Source organism: Protopterus annectens, chromosome 3.part1, assembly GCF_019279795.1.
Source record: "Protopterus annectens isolate FY-2018-M chromosome 3.part1, PAN1.0, whole genome shotgun sequence".
Taxonomy (NCBI): Eukaryota; Metazoa; Chordata; order Ceratodontiformes; family Protopteridae; genus Protopterus; species Protopterus annectens.
This window is the reverse complement of record NC_056732.1, coordinates 22,433,123-22,454,603: the sequence shown is the minus strand read 5'-3', so window position 1 is coordinate 22,454,603 and position 21,481 is coordinate 22,433,123. Positions and strand designations below refer to the sequence as shown.

Here is a 21,481-nt window from a genome sequence, read left to right as displayed (position 1 = left end):
CAAAGTTAATTACATATATATTATGTATGTCCAGTGTGCCAGGAACTAGTTTACATTCTTAAGGACTCCTCTCAAACCCACTTTCTTAAAAGTAAGTAGATACAACGGAAATATATTATAGGCTGAACATTTTAGAAATGTAACATTTTCTTATCAAAATTGGAAGTATCAAAACCTGTTAAAACAACTGAGATGGTAAGTTTCAACAGTTTGGTCTGTTGTCTTATGGACTTAAGCTGTAAATGTGAATGATTTCCACTTAAAGCATCCATTATCCATACATTTGTGTTCTAGTACTTTCATAACCGAGCATTAAATTAGAGCAGGAGCTATGTGTTTCAATTCATTCAAAAAAATTAACAAAACAAAACAAATCCTCTCCTTTTGTCTTTATAGGCACTAACTAACTGTAGCTATGAAAGAAAAACATCTAGAAACAAGAAATGTACAAATAAACAAAGATGCAGGAAGCACATATCATAGCAGACAGCACAAGCACACACTTAAAGGGCAGACGCAGGATGAAATGTTTGTTTGCTGTCAGTCTAGCTTGCCTTAGGTTAGTATTTTAATGCACATGTATGAAGAATTATCCCAGAAAATGTAATATAAAAAAGGCAGTAAACAAACCGCTTGACTCATAAGATGAAGAGTTCCTATCCGCTTTCCTTCTTAATAGTACTTTATGCACAATATCTCAAGCATTTACAAATAACTGAAGCTCTGCAACCCAACTAGCTTCCATAGTCCAGTACGCCGATGATTCCACAATTATTTTCTCAACCCCCACTCCCCAGGAACTACAAACAAAAATGCAAACTTCTTTTCAGGATATAGAAAAACACCTCACTAATCACAAACGCATACTAAACCCTAACAAAACCAAGGTAATAGTATTCAGAAGTAACAAACCAAAAACATGCCAGTCACCTCTAACAATACTTTCCTCAAACAGAACCAATATAAAACCCACAAGCAAACCAAACTTCTAGGTGTCACAATAGATGATAACCTAAGATTTGATATATACATCGCCCTGACCATCAAAAAGGTCCACACCAAACTAGGCACCCTATATAGAGCCAAACCATACCTCCCTGAAAGTGCCAGATTAGCCACCGCCCACTCACAACTGGTTTCCACCCTCCTCTACAGTTCCCAAATATTTACCAACCTTCATAAAACAGAACTGTCTAGAATCCTGCTATAACAAAATTGCCAAGTTTGCTACAGGCCGCCCATACAGACCCCACCACTGCTCAGTACTCTCCCAGCTCAGCTGGCTAGAACTCCCAGACCATAGCCCACAAAATAACTCACCAACCCAATGTCTGCCCCTCATTCACTAAGCTAATCCAACCTAATATAAATCTAAGATCTCTCAGGCCCTCAAATAAACTAATGTTAAAAGTTACCCAACCCCACAACACACTAGGCACCTCCCTCTACTGTTGTAAAATTGCCAAGCTCTGGAACAATCTTCCCCAAACCATAGCTAAAAACCCTAACTATCATGAGTTCAAACAGCCCCTAAAAGAACATCTAGAAAATCACTGGTCTGCTCCTGCCATACTCCTGGTTAAGTCTACTCACTCCCCAACTAGATCTCATATTACAACAATACCCCAACTAGATCTCATATTACAACAATACCCCAACTAGATCTCATATTACAACAATACCCCAACTAGATCTCATATTTCTGCTCTTTCTTCCAACTAGCTCTATCCCTTATCTACTGTTTATCTCCTCATAGCTAATGCTTTGCTTCATTTCTCTTATTAGATGCTAGAGTGGTCTTAAATCCTAGGCAAGCACACCAGCCTTACATTGAAACATTCCTGCCACTGTTAAAATAGGTCTCCTTTTAACAAACGTTTGGACAAATACATTGTTTTGAAACTGTATTTTATGTCTTTACCATAAATAATTGTTTTGCTTTTGAAGTATACACTGATACAAATCAAACATTATTAATTTGTTAAATTTTATAGTTTTGTTAGAATTTTCTACTGTATGTCAGGAGCTTTTCTCCCCAGGTCTCCGCTGAAAACGGGCTTCTTGCCCAGACTTACGTTACCCGGTAAAAAAAATGTAATAAATAAAATAAATAAATAAATCCAACTTCTTCCTTCTCAAAGGGAGGAAGGTCTAAATAGATCAAAGCAGACAAACTTTATTAATAGGTTGTGTACCTGGGGAAATCCTGATATAATGAATTAGAATTATTAGGCTGGTAGTCCAGAATGTCTGGGTAGCTAGAAATGTAAAGAATAAGGCTGTTGGCATGTTTTTGCATGGGAAGAGATTCTTATGCTGATGAAAAGGCTAGTATTAACTCAAAGGCCAACTAGACTAGATCACCTTTTGACAGCAGCGTCTAAGATACAGGACTTTTTCAACATACACTTTAGGTCAATGGTCAGTTGATTAATTGCAAGAAAAGGGGGTGAGAAAAAGGGGGTGGGTGGGGCAGGACTGAAGTGTTGTAAGCACAATTTCAGTTGTGTTTTCTGTTGCGAGTTCCAGAATGAGTCTGTCTGAAGTATGGACATGAGGCCAGCCTGCCATGTAGTGCGTCAAGATTTCTAGGCAGACTGAAATTATGCTCCCCATCTGAAAGATTGTTAATCTGATGAGGAAGTATCAAACTCAAACCGCCAAACAAACCAATGAAGACAAAAACCTCTAAGGAAGCAGTCTTGCAGCAATAAATTCAGTGAATCCAATAAATGCAGATGATCGCTGTAGTAAATATAATATTGTAAGCACTTTTATTTCACACAAGAACTTTCGGCAGGCTTAGTATCCTGCCTTCTTCAGACAAGACATTGCATACAGGGAAAAACTTGCTTAAATACTTATTACCCTTGTTAATGACCTCATAATTGAGGACCCACCTACAATTAAAAACTCTACTTTTAAGTACATTAAAACCCTTCAAAATGTTCCAAAAAACGTTTAAAACATACTTTTTTAAAATCAATGCAAACCACATTTACAAACCTATAAATACTATAATTATATATAGTGGTGAAAATGAACATACGTTCCACATAACCCCATATAAAACATAATAAATTTTCAATCATTTAAAAGCAGAATTAACTGCTGTAAAATATAAGAAATCATCAACCCAAACCAGCCAAACCCTCTAAGGCTGATAAGAGTCCAATGTGCTTACAAGATATATAAGCTTACACTGACAAAGTGTTACCTCCATTTTTCTAAAGAGCATAATAGGATGTGCAACCAAAGTCACTAAAACTAATGAAATATACTAATCCTGCCCTATACTTCTAATGGTATTGGGTCCCATAACTGTAAATAAAATTATGCATAAATCTATAAATCCCTTTATGTGTACATATACAATATGTGTACGCATGCATACAATACGCACCCGCACGTACCAACAAATACACACATATGTAAATATATGTATAAAATCCCCCCCCCAAAAAAGACAAAAAACACACACAGAAAAAATATATATGTACACATGCAAATAAATATGTACAAAACGCATCCTATATAATATTTGTTAAGTAGAAACAATAACGTCCAAACCAAATATAAATTATCTTCGCAAGGCCAATAATTTTAGAATACAGGACAGCGACACAGCTTCATTAATTCCAGGGTATATGTATGCTCCTGTCCTAATTTGCCAAAATAGCTCTTCTTTTTCCAAATTAATTTGCCAAGGGCCACTATTTAAATCAATTGCAACTTGCTTAAGAATAGAGAAATAGAAAGCATGGTCAGGGTATTCTATAACATGGCGGGCCAGTGCATTCCTTAAGTCCATCTTTGATATTGCATAAAGATGCTCATATATGCGTTTTCGCAACACCCTTTCGGTCTTTCCTATATAGAAAGCCGTACATTTGTTGCATGAAGCCACATAAACCACTGCTCTAGCCCCACAATTGAAACTACCCATGACCTTATATCTCTCTTTATTAATGGTAACTTGTGTTCCTTCCTGTATGTTTTTACATTGGTGGCATGTCCCACATTTGGTCATACCTTTATGTTTATTAAATCCTACTTTTTTAGTTCTTTCCAAAAGGGATTTTAAACTAAACCCCTTTCTAAATGTAAGATTTGGTACTGATCCCAATGTGTCAATTAATTGTCTATCCTCCCTAATAATGGACCAATTCTTCTGTAAGATGTCCCTTATCAGACGATGGTCAATCGAAAAAGTGCATAAAAATTTTATGTTAGAATTAATCTTTTCACTATTCGATCCCACCATTCCGATATTATCTTGGCCCATCAAAGTATCCAAACTCTGTGGATGTAGGATAGGTTTGAAATATCCAGAAAGCCTTTTCGTCTCTACTTCTTTCTTGATCTCAGTAAGAAGTACCCCAGGGTAACCTCTATTCATAAACATATTGATCAGTTTATCGCATTCATTTATAAAGTCCGTATCCCTAGTAATAATGCGCGCTGCACTTACCATCTGTCCTTTAACGACTGCTCTTTTTTGATGGTAAGGGTGGCAACTACTGAAATGTAAAAACCCGTTAGAATAAGTGGGTTTGCGATAGATCTTACTAACAAATCTAGATTCAATACAATCTTTACTGAGCAGTATGTCTAAATAATTTATTTGGTTAGTGTTAACCTCAAACGTAAAATCCAGGAAATCCGTAAACGTCTTCATGTCCTCAATAAAACACTCAATTCCATCTAAAGGGCCCTTCCAAAGAAAAAACATGTCGTCCTGGTACCTAGTGTACCAGGCGACATGCTGTTTGAAGCCATCATTCTTAAATAAGAATGTGTTTTCCCACTGTGCAATAACACAGTTGGCAAACGCTCCCCCACATGGGGAGCCCATGGCAACCCCTGATGTCTGTTTAAATATAAGCCCATTAAAACTGAAGCAACTATATTTTAGAATTAACTCAAGTAATGTTTCTGTTATGTAAATAATGTTTTGTGGCACCTTTTTATTTTCCATGAGGAAGTAGACATGCATGCATTTACAAGACACACTCAGAAAGGTGCAGAAAGAGGGGATATTTACACTGCCAAACTAATCATTTTGCATATGGGGAGATAAGAAATTGAGGCATTACTATTACAAGAAGTGAAATAAGTGACCCAAAACTCATTTGAGTACTAGTGACATATCACCCCAATACAAGTTATGGTCCTCTGAAAAATGATGCATCTGCAACAGAGGTACTAAATACCTGAAGGCCTTGGGGAAAAACGCAAGATGAACAAATATTATGTTTATGAAAGGGACTACTGTAACGATATGTGGCCAAGTGGTGAAGCATTCATCATCTGGATAGATGGCACCTGGATATTTGCAACTCGCTTGTTTGAACAATCTTTTAGGACATGAAAAGGTGAGGCCCTTTGTAAGATTTAGAGAGTTTTGGTTATCTGCTGGATGGACATACTCGAAATGAAAGGCAGAACAGAAAATGACATCTGGAACTTTTTTTCTGAACCTTGGAAAGTCATTATCTGCCATGCCTAAACCCTGCCACATACATTCTACCACACATAAATTGTTAAAGATAAACTTTTCCCTTTAAAATCTGCTCCCATTGACCTATGATTCATGTGTTCACTTTGTCTGGGTTTCTCTGTTTTTGAATGGTTCATTAGGTACAGGATAAAGGTTATACTTTATGAAAGGTCTACTGAATGTATGACCATGCAGATTGCTTGTTCTAGTACTTTACTAGGTTTCCATATTAAACTACTTTATCAGCAGTTTTGTTAGGTTTCTGCTATATATTTGGTTACTGTAGGCATTAGTGTTAGTGTATTGTGCCAATTTCTTTTTACTAAGAATATAATGTATAGCTCAATATTTCATTATTTATGCACTGCTTCGTATATTATTGTAGGCAGCCTATTTACTAGAAGGATTATTGAATGTTTGTTACTTGTTTTATGGGGTGAGCCTTGGATGATCATAAGCCTTTTCTGGAGGACTTTTTCCTAGTAGCTTCTGTGAAACATTATAATTAGACCTAGTTGCTTCTTTCTACATGAAACAAGTAGCTATGTGTATGGCAAATGCTGTTTGAGGTTAGCTTGAAATGCTGTTTTGAGTACTTTCTTGAAGGAGAACCTGTTGGAGATCAGTCTTATAGACTAAAGTATATAATTCCAAGATTCTGAGACTGCCACTGTAAACACTGGGTCAGATCACCCCGGGTAGGCCCGCTGGACCTGTATTGCATTACAATGTGGTGCTAGAAGAGACATTTGAAGGCACGAATAATGACAGAGAAATCTGGTGTGGGAGGCATCATGGATGGGTAGCCCCCATAAAAAGTATTTCTGAAAAAAAAAGAGAAAAATATAAACGGTCTGCAAAAAAAAAAAAAGAATCTGCTTCAATGAAAAATGGAAACATTCTACACATTATGGCGATGTTGAACTAGGTACATTCAAGTCTCTTACAATACAGTAAAATTCAAAGGCTGGTGAATATTTTAGCATGTCTTCACAAGAACAATAAAACTAAAATCCACAATGGACCAAGACTTCTTAGTTTCATAGTTTCATAGTATAGTACTAGGCTATCTGCCCTGGGGCATTTGTAAGCCTAGCCATAGTGATGTGGCTTTTGCCACCCCATGAAATTGGTACAAAAATATACAGAATAAATCTAGAATACTGTGCCTCTGTCTAGTAGTGACACAATGAAGGTCCCCTTATATAATAGAATTAGTTTACTGTGCCCCTGTCTAGCAGTGACACAGATGTGACCCCTGGGGTAAACTTACGATCTCCCATCCACTCATCAAGATTTCTCTTGAAGAGAGTCAGTGAGGGGCTCTGCCTAATATGAACTGGGATCCTGTTCCAAAGCATGGGAAGCCTCTGGGTTATGAATCTATCCCTCCAGCATGTCCTATTCATACTTGTGCCGAGGTTTAAGTCTTTAGCTCTCATGGTCCTGATGGATTTGGATTTTTTGAGGTGGAGCATGTCCATCAGATCCTGATTGGACATGGCCTTGTACATCAGGCAGAGATCACCTCTGAGCAGGCAGTATGCTACTGAATAGAGCTGAAGTTTCTTTAGTCTGGCAGAATAAGACATATGTTGGAGACCCTTGATCCTTTTGGTGAGGTACTTTTGTGGTCTCTCCAGCTGTTGCAAATGCCGGGTGAGGTACATACCAAATGGGGCATTGTACTCAATCATGGGTCTGATGAGGGAGGAATATAGGGGTACAATGACATCCTTGGATCTGGATGTGAATCCCTTCATGATGAGGTGTGCAAGGTAGAATGTTTTTCTAACCACTTTGGCAACGTGGGTATCAAATGAGAGGTCGCTGTCTACTTGGGTCCCTAGGTCTCTGATTACTTTTTCCGTACTCAGTGGGTTGCTGTCTATGTGATAATTTGTGGGTACTTTGTTTTTCCAAAAGGGATGACTATACATTTTTTGGCATTTAGTTTAAGGCCGTGACTACGGCACCAGTTGTCCATTTCAGTGAGGCCTTTTTGTAGGATGTGTGTGTCTGCTGGTGTATCGACTATGGCGCCTAGTTTGCAGTAATCTGCGAACTTTGTCAGCCACAGCCCTCCCATGTTTGCTTTAACATCTGAGAAATAAATGCCGAACAAGAGGGGTCCCAGGACAGATCCCTGTGGGACACCACTTGTGACTGGCTTTGAGTCTGACATTGCTCCAGCGATTTTAACTTTATGGGTTCTGTCCTTTAGCCAGTTTGCAACCCATCTAGTGACATAAGGGTTTACTTTTAAGCTGTTTAGCTTATCTATGATGCCTGAGTGGGGTATTGTGTCGAAGGCCTTAGCCAAGTCCAGGTATGCTGTATGGACTGCTTTGCCCTCATGAATGGCTCTAGTGACTGTTTCGAAAAAGTCAACCAGGTTTAAAAGGCAGGATCTGCCCTTTACAAAGCCGAACTGGGTGGGGTCAAGTGTCTGTAGGTCCCCTATGTCTCTGTTTATGAGTTCCATAATGATTCTTTCCATAGCTTTGCAGACCAGGCTAGTTAAGCTTATGGGGCGGTAGTTTCCAGGGTCTGTAGAGGCACCCCCCTTGTGGAGTGGGACCACTGTTGCTGTACGTCAGTGTTCAGGTACATATCCCGAAGTAAGGCTAAGGTTAAATAGCATTTTTATGTGTGGGTTTAGCTCCTCTTGGAGTTCACGTAACACGCACCCCGGGATACCATCAGGTCCCATTGATGCTGTGTTTTTTGCTTTGTTTAGGGCGGTTCTCACTTGGACATCTGAGATGACAGGGAGATTACATTCAGCTGGGATAAGTATTTCTTCTTTTGGGGGTGAGGGAGGGGAGAAATTTGCACTGAACCTGTCAGCCAGAATGTTGGCAATATCTGTGGGTTCAGTGTATTTTTTGTTGTTGTGAACCAACTCTAAGCATATCTGAGGGTTTCCACCCAGGTTTCTAACATAGCTGAAGAAGGCTTTGTGGTTATCTTTAGTGTCCTTAGCGATTTTTCTCTTAAAGTTTGCCTTGGATGTTTTTATGAGAGAACATAGTTTTCTGCTAATGTTGATCAGAGATGTCTTCCCTTCATGGGATTTCACTCTGACGTGCAGTAGCTTCCTTCTTTTGTTATACAATTTGTTTATGGCTGAGGTCCACCAGACAGGACGCTTACATTTGGTGGAGAGGGACTTGGATTTGTTTGGGATTGCATGATCCATGCATTCTTGGAGATGTCAATAGAAAGCATTTGTGAAGGATTCGGCATTGTGGGATGTGGTATCCACTGGCACAGTGGGCTTAAAGGATACCATCTCAGTCTTAAGAAGAGTGAAGTCTGCTTTTGAGAAGTTTTTCACTGTGGTCTTTTGTGCTGGGGGTGGAGGTGGGATATGTATATCCAGGGTGATTAGTTTGTGGTCAGATCTCACTAGTGAGGGGTATTTTTGTGCATCACATTCATAAAATTGTTACTAAAATGCTTTAGATTATCTAGTTAATCTGTGCTTCTTGGGGAAGCTAGAAGACCCATTAAGTTGAAAATATGAAGCCACCACCACTCAGCCTTGAAGAAAAAAGCAGAACATTCCCTACCCCGAGGTTGTTCTATAGTTCATCCTTATACAACACTACGATTTTTGGATCATCGACAATTTTAAGCCAACTGTAAAACTGCTGACTATTTCATTAGTGACACTGTAAACATAACTACTTAAAAAACAGTTTTTTACATCTGCTGCTTGTAGTTAGTACGTCTGGTTAACAACAACAACAACAAGCACTAGTTATGTAACAAACTGACCAGTACTAAAACACAATTGATTCAACAAGGTTATATAATAAAAATTAGCAGTCCTATTTTGCAAACTCTTTTTGCACTATATTACTTTACCTATTTTAATTAACCACTTGCTTCCTATATATATATCCACATCAGTTTTATTTTAATTCAAAATCTAATTACAAGACAGAAAAAAGCATCAGTTTAAGACAATGTTGAGAATTCGGTAAGTATTTCTCAGGCAAAAAATCTGATGTTCCATCCAGAGGTTAAACTGGGTAAATAAACACTCAAAAATAGTGAAGCAGGAGTAGAACCCAGGCATGGGCAATATATGCAAGAAATAACCATTTATAGTTTGTAGCTGATCTACATTCAAAGGTTTAGTTCCTCAATCCTCGTAATTTTTAAGTGTAGTACTTTCAACAAACATCTCTGAAAACACCACTAAACCAAACAAAAAGTCACACTTGGGTCCTAAAACGGACAACTGTGGTTAATGGCCTTCACGTATGCGTTCTAAACAAAACAAAATAAACACCATCAACATTTGCATAAGAATGTTGGAAGTGGGTGGTGGTAATACAACAGATATGGGTTGTTGCCCGGTTTATCCATTGCAAATCTACCCATAAGCACAACAGCTGGAAAAACTTGAAAATCAGTTCTGTGGTCTCATTAACATGCATTTCACAGCCATCTAAGATTACAACAACTGGCTAAACAGAAAATGAACTGGTGTGTCATGGGTCGCAGTCTTGGTATGTTAAACAGTTCAGTTTCTCTCATTCACTTTGTATGGACACAAAGTGATCAACAATTTGTCCATAGCATGAAAAGTAACCAATTTATTACATCATAGTTAATGAAAACATTAGTAAAATACGGACAGCTCTAATCACTGGAGTCTTGCTAATGTTTCACGTTACGGTCTCTAGGCAGTAAATTACAAAGAGCAGGTATATAAATAAGTGTCTCAGAACTAACCTACAGTCCCCCCCTCCCATGGACATGACACCAAGTGAGTGAGTTTTAAAAACAAAGCCACAGAAAACCTTCTCTAAGTCACTGGTCTTTTAAACATATGAACTGCAGGGAGAGAAACGGGTCCTGCTTTTTTTTTTCTAACTTTTCTTAAATTTAAAATGTGAACAATGTTACTGCTATTTAAAAAGATGGTATTACGAAAAACATAATTGAATATCAAATAATTAATGACTATTTAAAAAGCTATTGCCGGTGTCGATTATTAATGAAAGGAAGCAACTGGCTGTTTTCCTGTGAGGCACAACACATTTCAGACCCTTGGGAAACAGATTCAGGAAGTATGGCTAAATTAAAGAAAAACAGCCCCCAAAATGTGTAAACTTGGGAAACCAGCAGTCCTTAGCTGCTTATGAATTCTGTGACTGACATTCTGAGCTTGCTACACCTATATTATTATACAAGAATGCTGCATTTCTCAGTTTTGCACCTTGTATAACTGCATTGTTTACTTTAATACCATTTATGTGAACTCTTCCAATCAAGAAATGAAAAATAAATACTATGGATTTTAAAGATCTCAACCCCCCCCCCCCCCTACAAAAAAAAAAAGTTTTTCACTATGCAAATGCTAATGCATGCATTGTGGAAAAAGTCAGTATGACATGATCAATAATTCTCATCTAAACATTAGAGATTTGTACTAGGAGCTGAACATGGGTGTAATAAACTGGGCACTCCAAATCATTCATGAATAGAGACTTTTATGACACAAGTCAGAGTAGAAAATAGGATGCATCTAGTCAAGTTATTAAAGCATAATAACATTTGTTGACTGAAAAAAGTAAAATACTACAATTAACCATGTTTATTTTATATACCCTAAAAGGAAACCAATACCTCTTTTACACTGGAGACTGGAAACCAGAGCAGGTCACATGTACATCTGCAACTGTAACATTATCTAGAACAAGGGGCACTTTCCATTCATGAAATAAAAGCACAACAGCAGGTATTAGCTTTGTGGATCGTTTGCCCCCAAAGTCAATCTAAATAACAATGACAAGTTATCCCAGGTTATGCCCATTTGATATCACACAGTTTAGTAACCATTAAATACAAAGCTTTTATATGAGGCTCAAAGTCTAATAACAAATGCTTCAGGCATGCTCAATGCAACCGTTTCTCAAGCAGCTTGTTGCTTTAGAAAGCTAAAGGCATCAGGACTACACCAAGTCTACTATAACATGGTGATCCAACAAAACCAAGCACAAGTGGGTCAGAATTCACCAGAATCTGAAATAACAAACCAAAGGCTGATTAACAGTAAGCATACCTTTAAATAATTCCGTGCAAATTAAACCGCTTACCTGTTTATAGGTGGATGGCTAGGAGAGACCGCTTGTTGTATTACCGAGGTCCCTGCTGGGGTGTAGGAGTGATATCCTGTCAGGACCACACTACCCGTCTCCTCGATTTCCATTTTAATAGAAAATTATGTCCATGATCTTCATGCCCATTAGCAATTAAAGCTGACCTGCCCCGAAGCTCCCTCAAAAATAAACACGGTACACTGACCGGGGCATTTAAGGGTACCCTTTGCTCAGTTTTGCATGAAATGGGAGTCCTCAGTAGACCCTGGTAATTTAAAGTGAAACAAGCTTATCGTTTTAATATACCCCGTGGCAGCAGGCAGCGTGTTACACTACCCCGTTACATGCCACAAGGCTGTACCTTTGAGAGTGTTGGGGGGTAAAAGCAACAGCTGGGCTCGATTAACAACGACACCGCCCCCCTTCTCGCACACAGCCACGAGAGCTCCGCCCGCTCATCTGTCCCGAGGCACGGACCAAGGTAGTGCAAGGTTTCTAGGAAACCGCTGGGAAGACAGCGAGCGAGCCGGTCCTCGCACAGCTCAGCTCAGCTGTTGTGCTCTGCTTAGACGTTTCCTGCTAAGCTCAGCTGTATGATCAGCTCTGATACTACAGATAAGGCTCTTTACAGCAGAAGAGACACATGCATGCACAGCACTGACTCTGTCATCACGAGGAAAGTGAGGCTGAGAGAGGAAGCTCGGTTTGAAACGTGAAACCTGCAGTCCTGACCGGGAAATAGGGAACTCCGAGCAGCACTGCCCGTCTGACACATTGACGTCCTGTGGAGTCACCGGAGAACGGCACATCTGTAGGATAAAGTCCAAGCTCCAGGGCATCCTTCAAAACTCAGTGATCTGCAATGTGACCAACTCCGCGAGCTTTTCTACCTGGTTACCTAACAACTGGTATACACCTTCCATTTCAGGCTCCACCAGAGTGTAACAAAGGAGCACACCGAAACTCGAAACATTTCAGAACAAGAATGACTCATACAATTTTATTTAAAAAATGTACAAAGTGTATTTGAAACAGTTGGTTCCTTGTTTAAATTTGTTAACCGGTGTATAGCACTGATGCAACCATGACCAATTAGGTTAAGCAGATGAAGCGCACCTTTCAACCTGTTGAAACAAGAGAGCTGGACAAAGCCACGAATAATGAGGGTACAAAGGCCCAAAAGTAGGGACGATTTTTAAATATTGCTCTTACAAACTTAGAAAGTTGATAAAATAACAAGTTTTGCATTAGCATGAGTTTTCTCAAGGGAATGAAGTCTGAAACTCAAATATCTGTCATTATTTTCTGACTTCAGTCTTTAATGGATTGCCACAAATTTGCCAGAAAACCACAATCTTATGAAAAATAGATCAAGAATATGAAGCAAATAATCTGGACATACTGCAGAAATCTGTACACTTGAGAGGTATGGAACAAAGTTAAAAAAATGTAGTTATGAAGTTTCAGTCACCATGGTGGAAAGAGGAAAAATGAGAAAGAGAGAGGTCCAGGATAGGCTGACAAGAAACAAAGAGAGGAGGTGAAAGGTGATTTTATAGGTTACTGAAGGGGTAAGCAGCATACCTCTCAAATTCCTGGCACACGAAATCTGGATAAAACTTAAAATAATGGGGTGCTAAAAGCCCAACACTAGGGACATATTTTTAAATATTGTTTCTTGTCTGTAATGCAGTGTTGCATCAGGAGCTTTAATCCCCGGGCCTCCACTGAAAAAGGACATGTGTCCAGTCGGACTTTCTCGGTAAACAAATGTAACATAAAATAAAATATTGCTCTTATAAACTTAGAAAGTTGCTGGAATAACAGGATTTGTCTTAGCATGCATTTTCTGAAGGATATGAAGTCTGAAACTCAAATGCCTGTAATTATTTGGTGGTTTAAATCTTTGGTGATTTGTCAGAAAACCACACATTTTATGAGGAACCAACCAAAAATATGAGGCAAAAATCTGGACATTCTATGAAAATTTGTACAGTTGAGAGGTATGTATAATTAAGATGAGTTATGTAGAAGAAAAGTGAGAGTAAGTTATCTTGGCTAGGGGTTTAGAACAATAGCGGAAGGTGAGGAGTCAAAAGATGGATAATTTTTAGCAGACAATGATTTCACACTTAGGCTAACTTTAGCAGCCACCTAGCTTTTTGCAGTAGAGTACAGTGGTATGTGTCTGGGAGATGGTGTTATAATGTGGCAGATTTTATTAGCTGACAGTGAGCTTATGAGGTTTACTTGGAATCCATGAAAATGATGAGGAGACCATATTCTAACTGAGGCAGAAGGATGCTTTCCCTATGACCTCCTTCCTACCGGGGACAAGAAATGGGTAAATGTAGACTTCAGGGAATTTTTCTTCAGGCAGATAGCAAATGCTAGAGGTGCAATGGTGAAGAGAGAGGTAACTGGGATCATGTTTTTGGGGAATGCAACCATTTGGCAGATTTAAAAAAAAAATCCTACAGAATACTTTGTCAGAAATGTTGGGGTACTAACATTCTGAACTGGGTTATAGGATCTGAATTGCCCAGGCATAGTAAGACCTTACTAGGTTTAATATTAGCTGAAAAAAAAATAAAAGGAAATGTAAATAAAATGTAAACCAACTGCATCTGTAGTACTGAATATTATAAAACGAAAGAAAACAGAAAAAGCAAATTACATAGAAAATGGATTTTATGGGAACGATACATGCAAAATAGTGTTCGAGGGGAGGGAATTTAAGGGATGGCAGGAGATTAACAATTTGTATAATGCTTGAGTGAATGCATGTTGGTAAATGTATACTTTATGAACATAAAGGAACTGTTACACTATATTTTCTATTATTGTAACTGTAACCATATCACTTTTTAGTTTCATGTTTAATACATATGTTAAAAAAGAAATGGGTGCTTTTTCATGGCCGAAAAGTGTGTGATGTATTTTTGTTTTTATTTGTTTTACATGAAGTTGGAAGTTAAGGTGTCAGTCAAGGCAAAACCCCAAGTTTTTCAAAGAAATGATTGTTTCAAGGGGGGCACTATGACTAGTAACTCATTTGGACTATATTTTAGTTCATTAGGTTTCCAAATAGCATAGCCTTGGTTTTATTTGGGTTAAAGTGAAATTGTCTGGAATTTAGCCAGTCAATGAGGGAAAGGAAGTCCTGTTGGAGCAAGGATTTGATGTTTAACAGACCATATATTCTGCAGACTCAAAGCTAATGAACTCACTTCATATCTGTAAATCAAACTGGACTAGGGCTACCCATTCCAGGGACCCAAATATGGCCTGTGACTTAAATAAGACATGCTGGAGGTACAGATTTATCTCCCAGTGAATGTCATGTCTTTGGAACACGCTACCAATTCATGTGAAACACAGCACCTATATGACACTGTTCAAGAGGAATCTGGATGAGTAGATGAGACACCATACATTCTTACCGGGTATCTTTACCAGAAAGGCTCATCCAGACTCTGCTACACTTTGCTGTGAAGGAAAGGTTAGTTTGCTGTTATTTTTTGTATTACTGTATTGCCTTTCTATATTTTGAATACTGTAGTTTGTTTTCTTTACTTTGTGTTTTGCTTGCATTCTGTTTTAACAGCATATTAAAACTTCAGTTGTTCAAAAGACCACAGCTCTCTCTGTTCTGAGTCAGGCAGATTTTTTTCCCCGCCCTCCGACCCATTTAAGTTGTCTTGTTAAATGCCACTGTCTTTCTAGTTGCCCGCCTCTTATGTTAATCTGACCATATATCTCATTTCTCTCTACTTTCACTGGCTTATGTGAGTAATCACAAAATCATCATTTTTGAAATCCCACCCCTTCAATTATTTAAATTTATTGGCCATCCTATAGTATTTCATAGTACCAAAATACAAAAGTGACCACCCCTTTCAATCCATCTTGCTGTTTTAAAAATAGTAACTCTCCACTAAACCTTAACTTTTTAAACAGGTAAAACTCAAGTTACCTACTTTCACATCTAACTTCTCTAGTGCACACTGCAGAGTGCATTCTTTTCAATCTTACCTTTAAGCATCCCTGTGACTAGCACTTTCTCTAATACCTGCTGGAAAGCACTAGGAAGCCTTAAACTCATACAAACACTGAACTCTCCTTGTTAACAAGGAGAAATTAATAGTAGGCACTAAACAGCCTCTAATTGCAAAGTACCTTGCTAAGGAAACAGCTCCTATACTTTACAAAGAAAAAAAAAAAGCCCCAAACCAAGCATGTCCAAGGGTCAGCTTCCAGTGATTTCTCTCTCTTAACATAGCCAAAATGGAAGCAAAGCTCTCTCCACCCAAGATTGTGCTAAACAGTCAAGAGGAGAAGGTTAACACCCACACTACATCTCAAGCAACACATAGCCCTTCTAAACCCGCACCACCAACACCCACATATAGCAACACTAAATCCACATATGCAGAGGCCCTTAACTGTAACCTGCCCAAGCAACAAAGACCTCTGAAGCTGAAACGCAAACAAACACCAATCACAACCAATGTGTCACATAGTTCACAACACCAGTGTGCCACCCAGCAACAGCCCCTAAGGCAAGACAATGTACCTAACACTTTAGTCATAGGTGACTCTATAGTCCGGCACACTGATGTCCCTCTCACCAGGTTGAATAAGGAGAAAATGACAGTCAGCTGCCTGTCGGGTGCCAGGATCCGCCACATAACGCATGCACTCAAGTCACTCCACAACAAGTACAAATATGACTCTGTCATTGTCTATGTTGGAGTGAATGACTTGAGACGTACCTCCCTGGACTACATGAAAAGAGACATGGAAGAGCTCTCGGATCATGTGGCCCAGGCAGGTATGACCCTAGCCCTGAGTAGCATCCTGCCTTGCCCAGAATGATACCACAATATAAGGATAAAATGATTGACTTCAACAATTGGCTAAGCTTATGGTGTCATTCAAAGGGGATCCAGTATCTGTCTGCCTGGGATGACATGATTGACAGACCACGATGCTTTGCCAGAGATGGTCTGCACCTGTCGCCCCTGGGATTCAGGTTACTGGCTAAGGCTCTTGCCACCCCTATAGTGCCTTTTTTAGGCAAACTTCAAAGGAAAAAACCACCACCGTAACAGGTACAAGCATACAAAATCTGAAGGTAATGCTACTCAATGCTAGAAGTCTAAACCTCAAAATGCACTCTCGAGGCACTCCTAAAATGGAGAACATCGATATCTGTGCAGTAACTGAGACCTGGTTCAAGGCTCCAGAGAGCACCCCTGCAATACCAGGCTACAACTCTTACCTCACTTTTCAGCCACCAAACCAGGACCGAAACACTAAAGGTGGAGGAGTGTCAATATTCACCAAGGATATTCACACCACCAGGCTAGTTGGCCAGCACAATGTGTCTGAAATTCTCCAAGTGCAACTAGCACTAGGTAAGACTGCAATCCAAATTGTAGCTTGCTACAGATCCCCCACCATACCCCAAGATTCTCATTACACCTTTCTAAACATACTGGAAAATATTAAGATAGAACCAAACACCCTAATACTGGGTGATTTTAACTACCCTGCCATTAACTGGGAAAACTACTCATGTCCCAACACCTTTGCAATGGTTCTTGGAATTCATAAATTCCAATGCCCTGGATCAACTAATCCATAGTGCCACCAGGGGCTCCAATATCCTAGTCCTGGTCATTACCAACATGGCAAATCAATGCTCCATACCTATGGTCACCCCTCGTTAGTCAGGTCTGACCATAAGCTAATCACCCTTAACATCCACATCCCACCCCACCCCCAGTAAAGAAACCACCATAAAAACTTCTCCAAAGCCAACTTCATGCTACTCAAGTCAGAAGTGACAAACTTCACAACACCCATGCAGGCAGGAACTGAAAGTTCAACTGCTGAATCCTACACTAAGGCACTGTACGAGCACATCCACTCATGCATGAATCGTGCCATCCCATATAGAACCAAAATGCTCTCATCCAAAAAGGAAGCCAATCTGGTGGTCCCCTGCCATAAACAAACTTTACAACAAAAGGAAGAAACTTTTGCAGAAGAGAGGAAAATCCCAGGATGCAAAAAACTCCCTTACTAGCCTCAGTAAGAAACTGAGATGCCTCAAAATCCTCCAAAGCTAGTTCTGAAAATAAAATTGCCAAAGATTCCAAAGACAACCACAAAGCATTCTATAACTATGTCAAGAATCTAAATGGCAATGCTCAGATCTGCTCTGAGCTAAAACAGAATGGCATTAAATATACTGATCCAAAGGATATTGCCAATATCCTGGCAGATCGATTCAGTACCAACTTCACCCCTCTTACCCCTAAATGGCCCATCTCAATACCGGAAGATTGCCAAATTCCAGTAATAACGACCACACAGGTACAAACGCACTCTCTAAAGCCAAGAATACAGCATCCATGGGACCAGATGACATCCCGGGCTGTGTACTACATGAACTACAATATGAACTGGCACCTCACCTAAGTGTCATGTTTAATCATAGCCTCACCTCAGGTTTCGTGCCCACTGAGTGGCGCAGAGCTACAGTTATCCCAATCCACAAGGGGATCCACCTTGGATCCCGGAAACTACCGTCCCATCAGTCTGACAAGCCTTATCTGCAAGGCCATGGAGCGTATTATCATGGAACTTATAAACAAAGACATTGCCAACCTTCAAACGTTGGACCCCACCCAGTTTGGGTTTGTGAAGGGCCAATCTTGTCTCCTCAACCTGATTGATTTCTTTGAATCAGTCTCTAGAGCCACGAACGAGGGTAAGGTGGTCCACACAGCCTATCTAGACCTTGCCAAGGCCTTTGACACCATCCCCCACTCTGGAATCATAGATAAACTTACTAAGTTGGACATTAATCCCTATGTCACCCAATGGGTTGCTAAATGGCTTACTGATAGAACCCACACTGTAAAAGTAGCCGACTCCAAATCCAGCTCCAGACAAGTGACAAGTAGAGTACCTCAGGGTTCAGTCCTGGGGCCGCTCTTGTTTGGCATCTACTTCTCTGAAGTACAGGTCAACACTAAGGGACTCTGGCTAACAAAGTTTGCAGATGACTGCAAACTGGGAGCCATTATTGAATCCCAAATGATGTGGATACTCTACAAAGGGCCTTACAGAAACAGATGCTTGGTGCCAGAGCCATGGGCTCAAGCTCAATGCCAAGAAATGTATTGTTATCCCCTTTGGGAAAAAACATGTATCCATGAATTACCATATAGGTGGCAGTACACTAAACACAGAAAGTGTGATAAGAGACTTAGGGACACAGGTGGACAGTGGTCTCACCTTCGATAACCACATCGCCACAACAGTCAGGAAATCCTTCTATGTGGCACACCTCATCACGAAGGGCTTTTCATCCAGAAAAAAGGAGGTCATTGTCCCACTGTACTCATCCCTCATTAGACCCATTATAGAATACAACGCCCCATTTGGTATGTACCTCTCAAGACATGTCAAACCCAGAGCTGTTGGACATGCTACACTTAAAGAAATCCCAATCCCTCAGAGCTACATGCTCCAGGGATCTAAACCTTGTCATCACAATAAACAAAACATGCTGGAGGGATAGGTTCCTGACCCAGAGACTCCCCAGACTCTGGAATAGATTGCCCATACATGTCAAGCAGAGTGCCTCTTTGGCCCTATTCAAGAGGAACCTTGACGATTGGATGGGAGAAAGGAAATTCACCCCAGGGATCACGTCAGTCGCCCTGCTAGACAGGGGTCCAGGAAAGTAAATAATGTGGGAAGAAATAGCCAGGGAATTGTTATGGCTAGGCTTGTATAGGCCCTAGGGCTGATAGCCTAGTACCAACCTATGAACCTATTGTACCCACAACCTTCCTGGACATGGGCAGTCATCACTAAATGCAATCCTGGGTATTGACTAGAGTATCTATGGTATTACATTGGGATGAAACGGCTGGGCTTGAAATGATCCCTGATTCGATAGCCTAGTAACCTCCTATGATCCTATAATAAGAATTGATAGGGGTTGTTTGGAGTCAGGCAGTTTGCTGACATATATTGAGAATAACAGGGGAGAGAGAACTAAGCCTGGGCAACACATTTGAGAAGGGGGGACTCAGATAGGTGAGTGAGACCTAATTTGACTTTGAACAGTTGGTCAAGCAAGAAGTTGATGAACCATTTTCACTTAGAGTGTCAATGATTCCATGGTTTCATTTTCACGTAGAGTCAATGATTCAATGGTTCAATTTTCACGTAGAGTCAATGATTCCATGGTTCCATTTTCACGTAGAGTCAAGTGATTCCATGGTTCCATTTTCACATAGTGTCAATGATTCCATGGTTCCATTTTCACGTAGAGTCAATGATTCCATGGTTCCATTTTCACGTAGAGTCAATGATTCCATGGTTCCATTTTCACATGGAGTGTCAATGATTCCATGGTTCCATTTTTACGTAGAGTCAATGATTCCATGGTTCCATTTTCATGTAGAGTCAATGATTCCATGGTTCCATTTTCATGTAGAGTCAATGATTCCATGGTTCCATTTTCACATAGAGTCAATGATTCCATGGTTCCATTTTCACATAGAGTCAATGATTCCATGGTTCCATTTTCATGTAGAGTCAATGATTCCATGGTTCCATTTTCATGTAGAGTCAATGATTCCATGGTTCCATTTTCACATGGAGTGTCAATGATTCCATGGTTCCATTTTCACATGGAGTGTCAATGATTCCATGGTTCCATTTTCACGTAGAGTCAGTGATTCCATGGTTCCATTTTCACGTAGAGTCAATGATTCCATGGTTCCATTTTCATGTAGAGTCAATGATTCCATGGTTCCATTTTCACATGGATTGTCAATGATTCCATGGTTCCATTTTTACGTAAAGTCAATGATTCCATGGTTCCATTTTCACGTAGAGTCAATGATTCCATGGTTCCATTTTCACATAGTGTCAGTGATTCCATGGTTCCATTTTCTCATAGAGTCAATGATTCCATGGTTCCATTTTCTCATAGAGTCAATGATTCCATGGTTCCATTTTCACGTAGAGTCAATGATTCCATGGTTCCATTTTCACATGGAGTGTCAATGATTCCATGGTTCCGTTTTCACGTAGAGTAAATGATTCCATGGTTACATTTTCACATAGTGTCAACGATTCCATGGTTGACTAGTGCTTTCCTGTGGAAGGGGTGGTCAGTTATGTCAAAGGTCTTGATGAGACTAAGAAGATGGCTTCAGTTAGTTTACCTTTATCCATAGCCACAAATATGTCATCAGTGAGTGACCAGATGGCTGTCATAGTGCCTTGTTGGTATGGGCAAAGCTAATGTTGCTTAGTGAAATAGTCTTATAATTGGTTGTAGGTTAGTTTATTAAAGCCTTTAGCATGAAATGTATAGAAATAGGTTTAAAGTCTGAGGTAGAGAGTGGTTTGCTTGTTTTGCAAAGATGCTTAATAAATGCAATTTTCCAGATTTTTAGAAAGGTATTTGCACACAGGGATACCTTAAGGATGTGTTTTAGTGGACAGGGCATGTCATCAGAACAGGCTTTAATAAAGCAAGGGTAAATATCATCTGAATATGGTGGATTGTCTTTTGAGATGCTATTAATGACCTACTTGATGTTTTTTTTATTTATTTACAGAGGAATGGTAGGAGACATTCTGGTGGGCTTGAATGTGGTGTAAAGCCATGTAAGTGAATTTAAGAGACTAGGAGTAATTTGGTAAATTTGTGTATAAAGTCCTACAGAGAAAAACAGACATTAGCTATAGTGTACCAAGGTTTTTTTTTTGGGGGGGTAATATTCTTCCAGGTTTAATTTCTCCAAGTCTTTTCGGTTTCTAA

The 21,481-nt window shown here is 39.6% G+C and overlaps 1 protein-coding gene across 1 annotated transcript in view; it reads right to left on the bottom strand.

Annotated features, from left to right (window-relative positions):
- Nucleotides 1-12,249, bottom strand: part of ARHGAP28 (Rho GTPase activating protein 28) — a 1,230,114-nt gene extending 1,217,865 nt beyond the window's left edge. Inside the window, exon 1 of the mRNA XM_044066513.1 lies at nt 11,617-12,249. Within this exon, the coding sequence (XP_043922448.1) occupies nt 11,617-11,729 (113 nt within the window). The 5' untranslated portion in view covers nt 11,730-12,249. The remainder of the gene's footprint in view (nt 1-11,616) is intronic.
- Between the last annotated feature and the right edge of the window lie 9,232 nt (nt 12,250-21,481).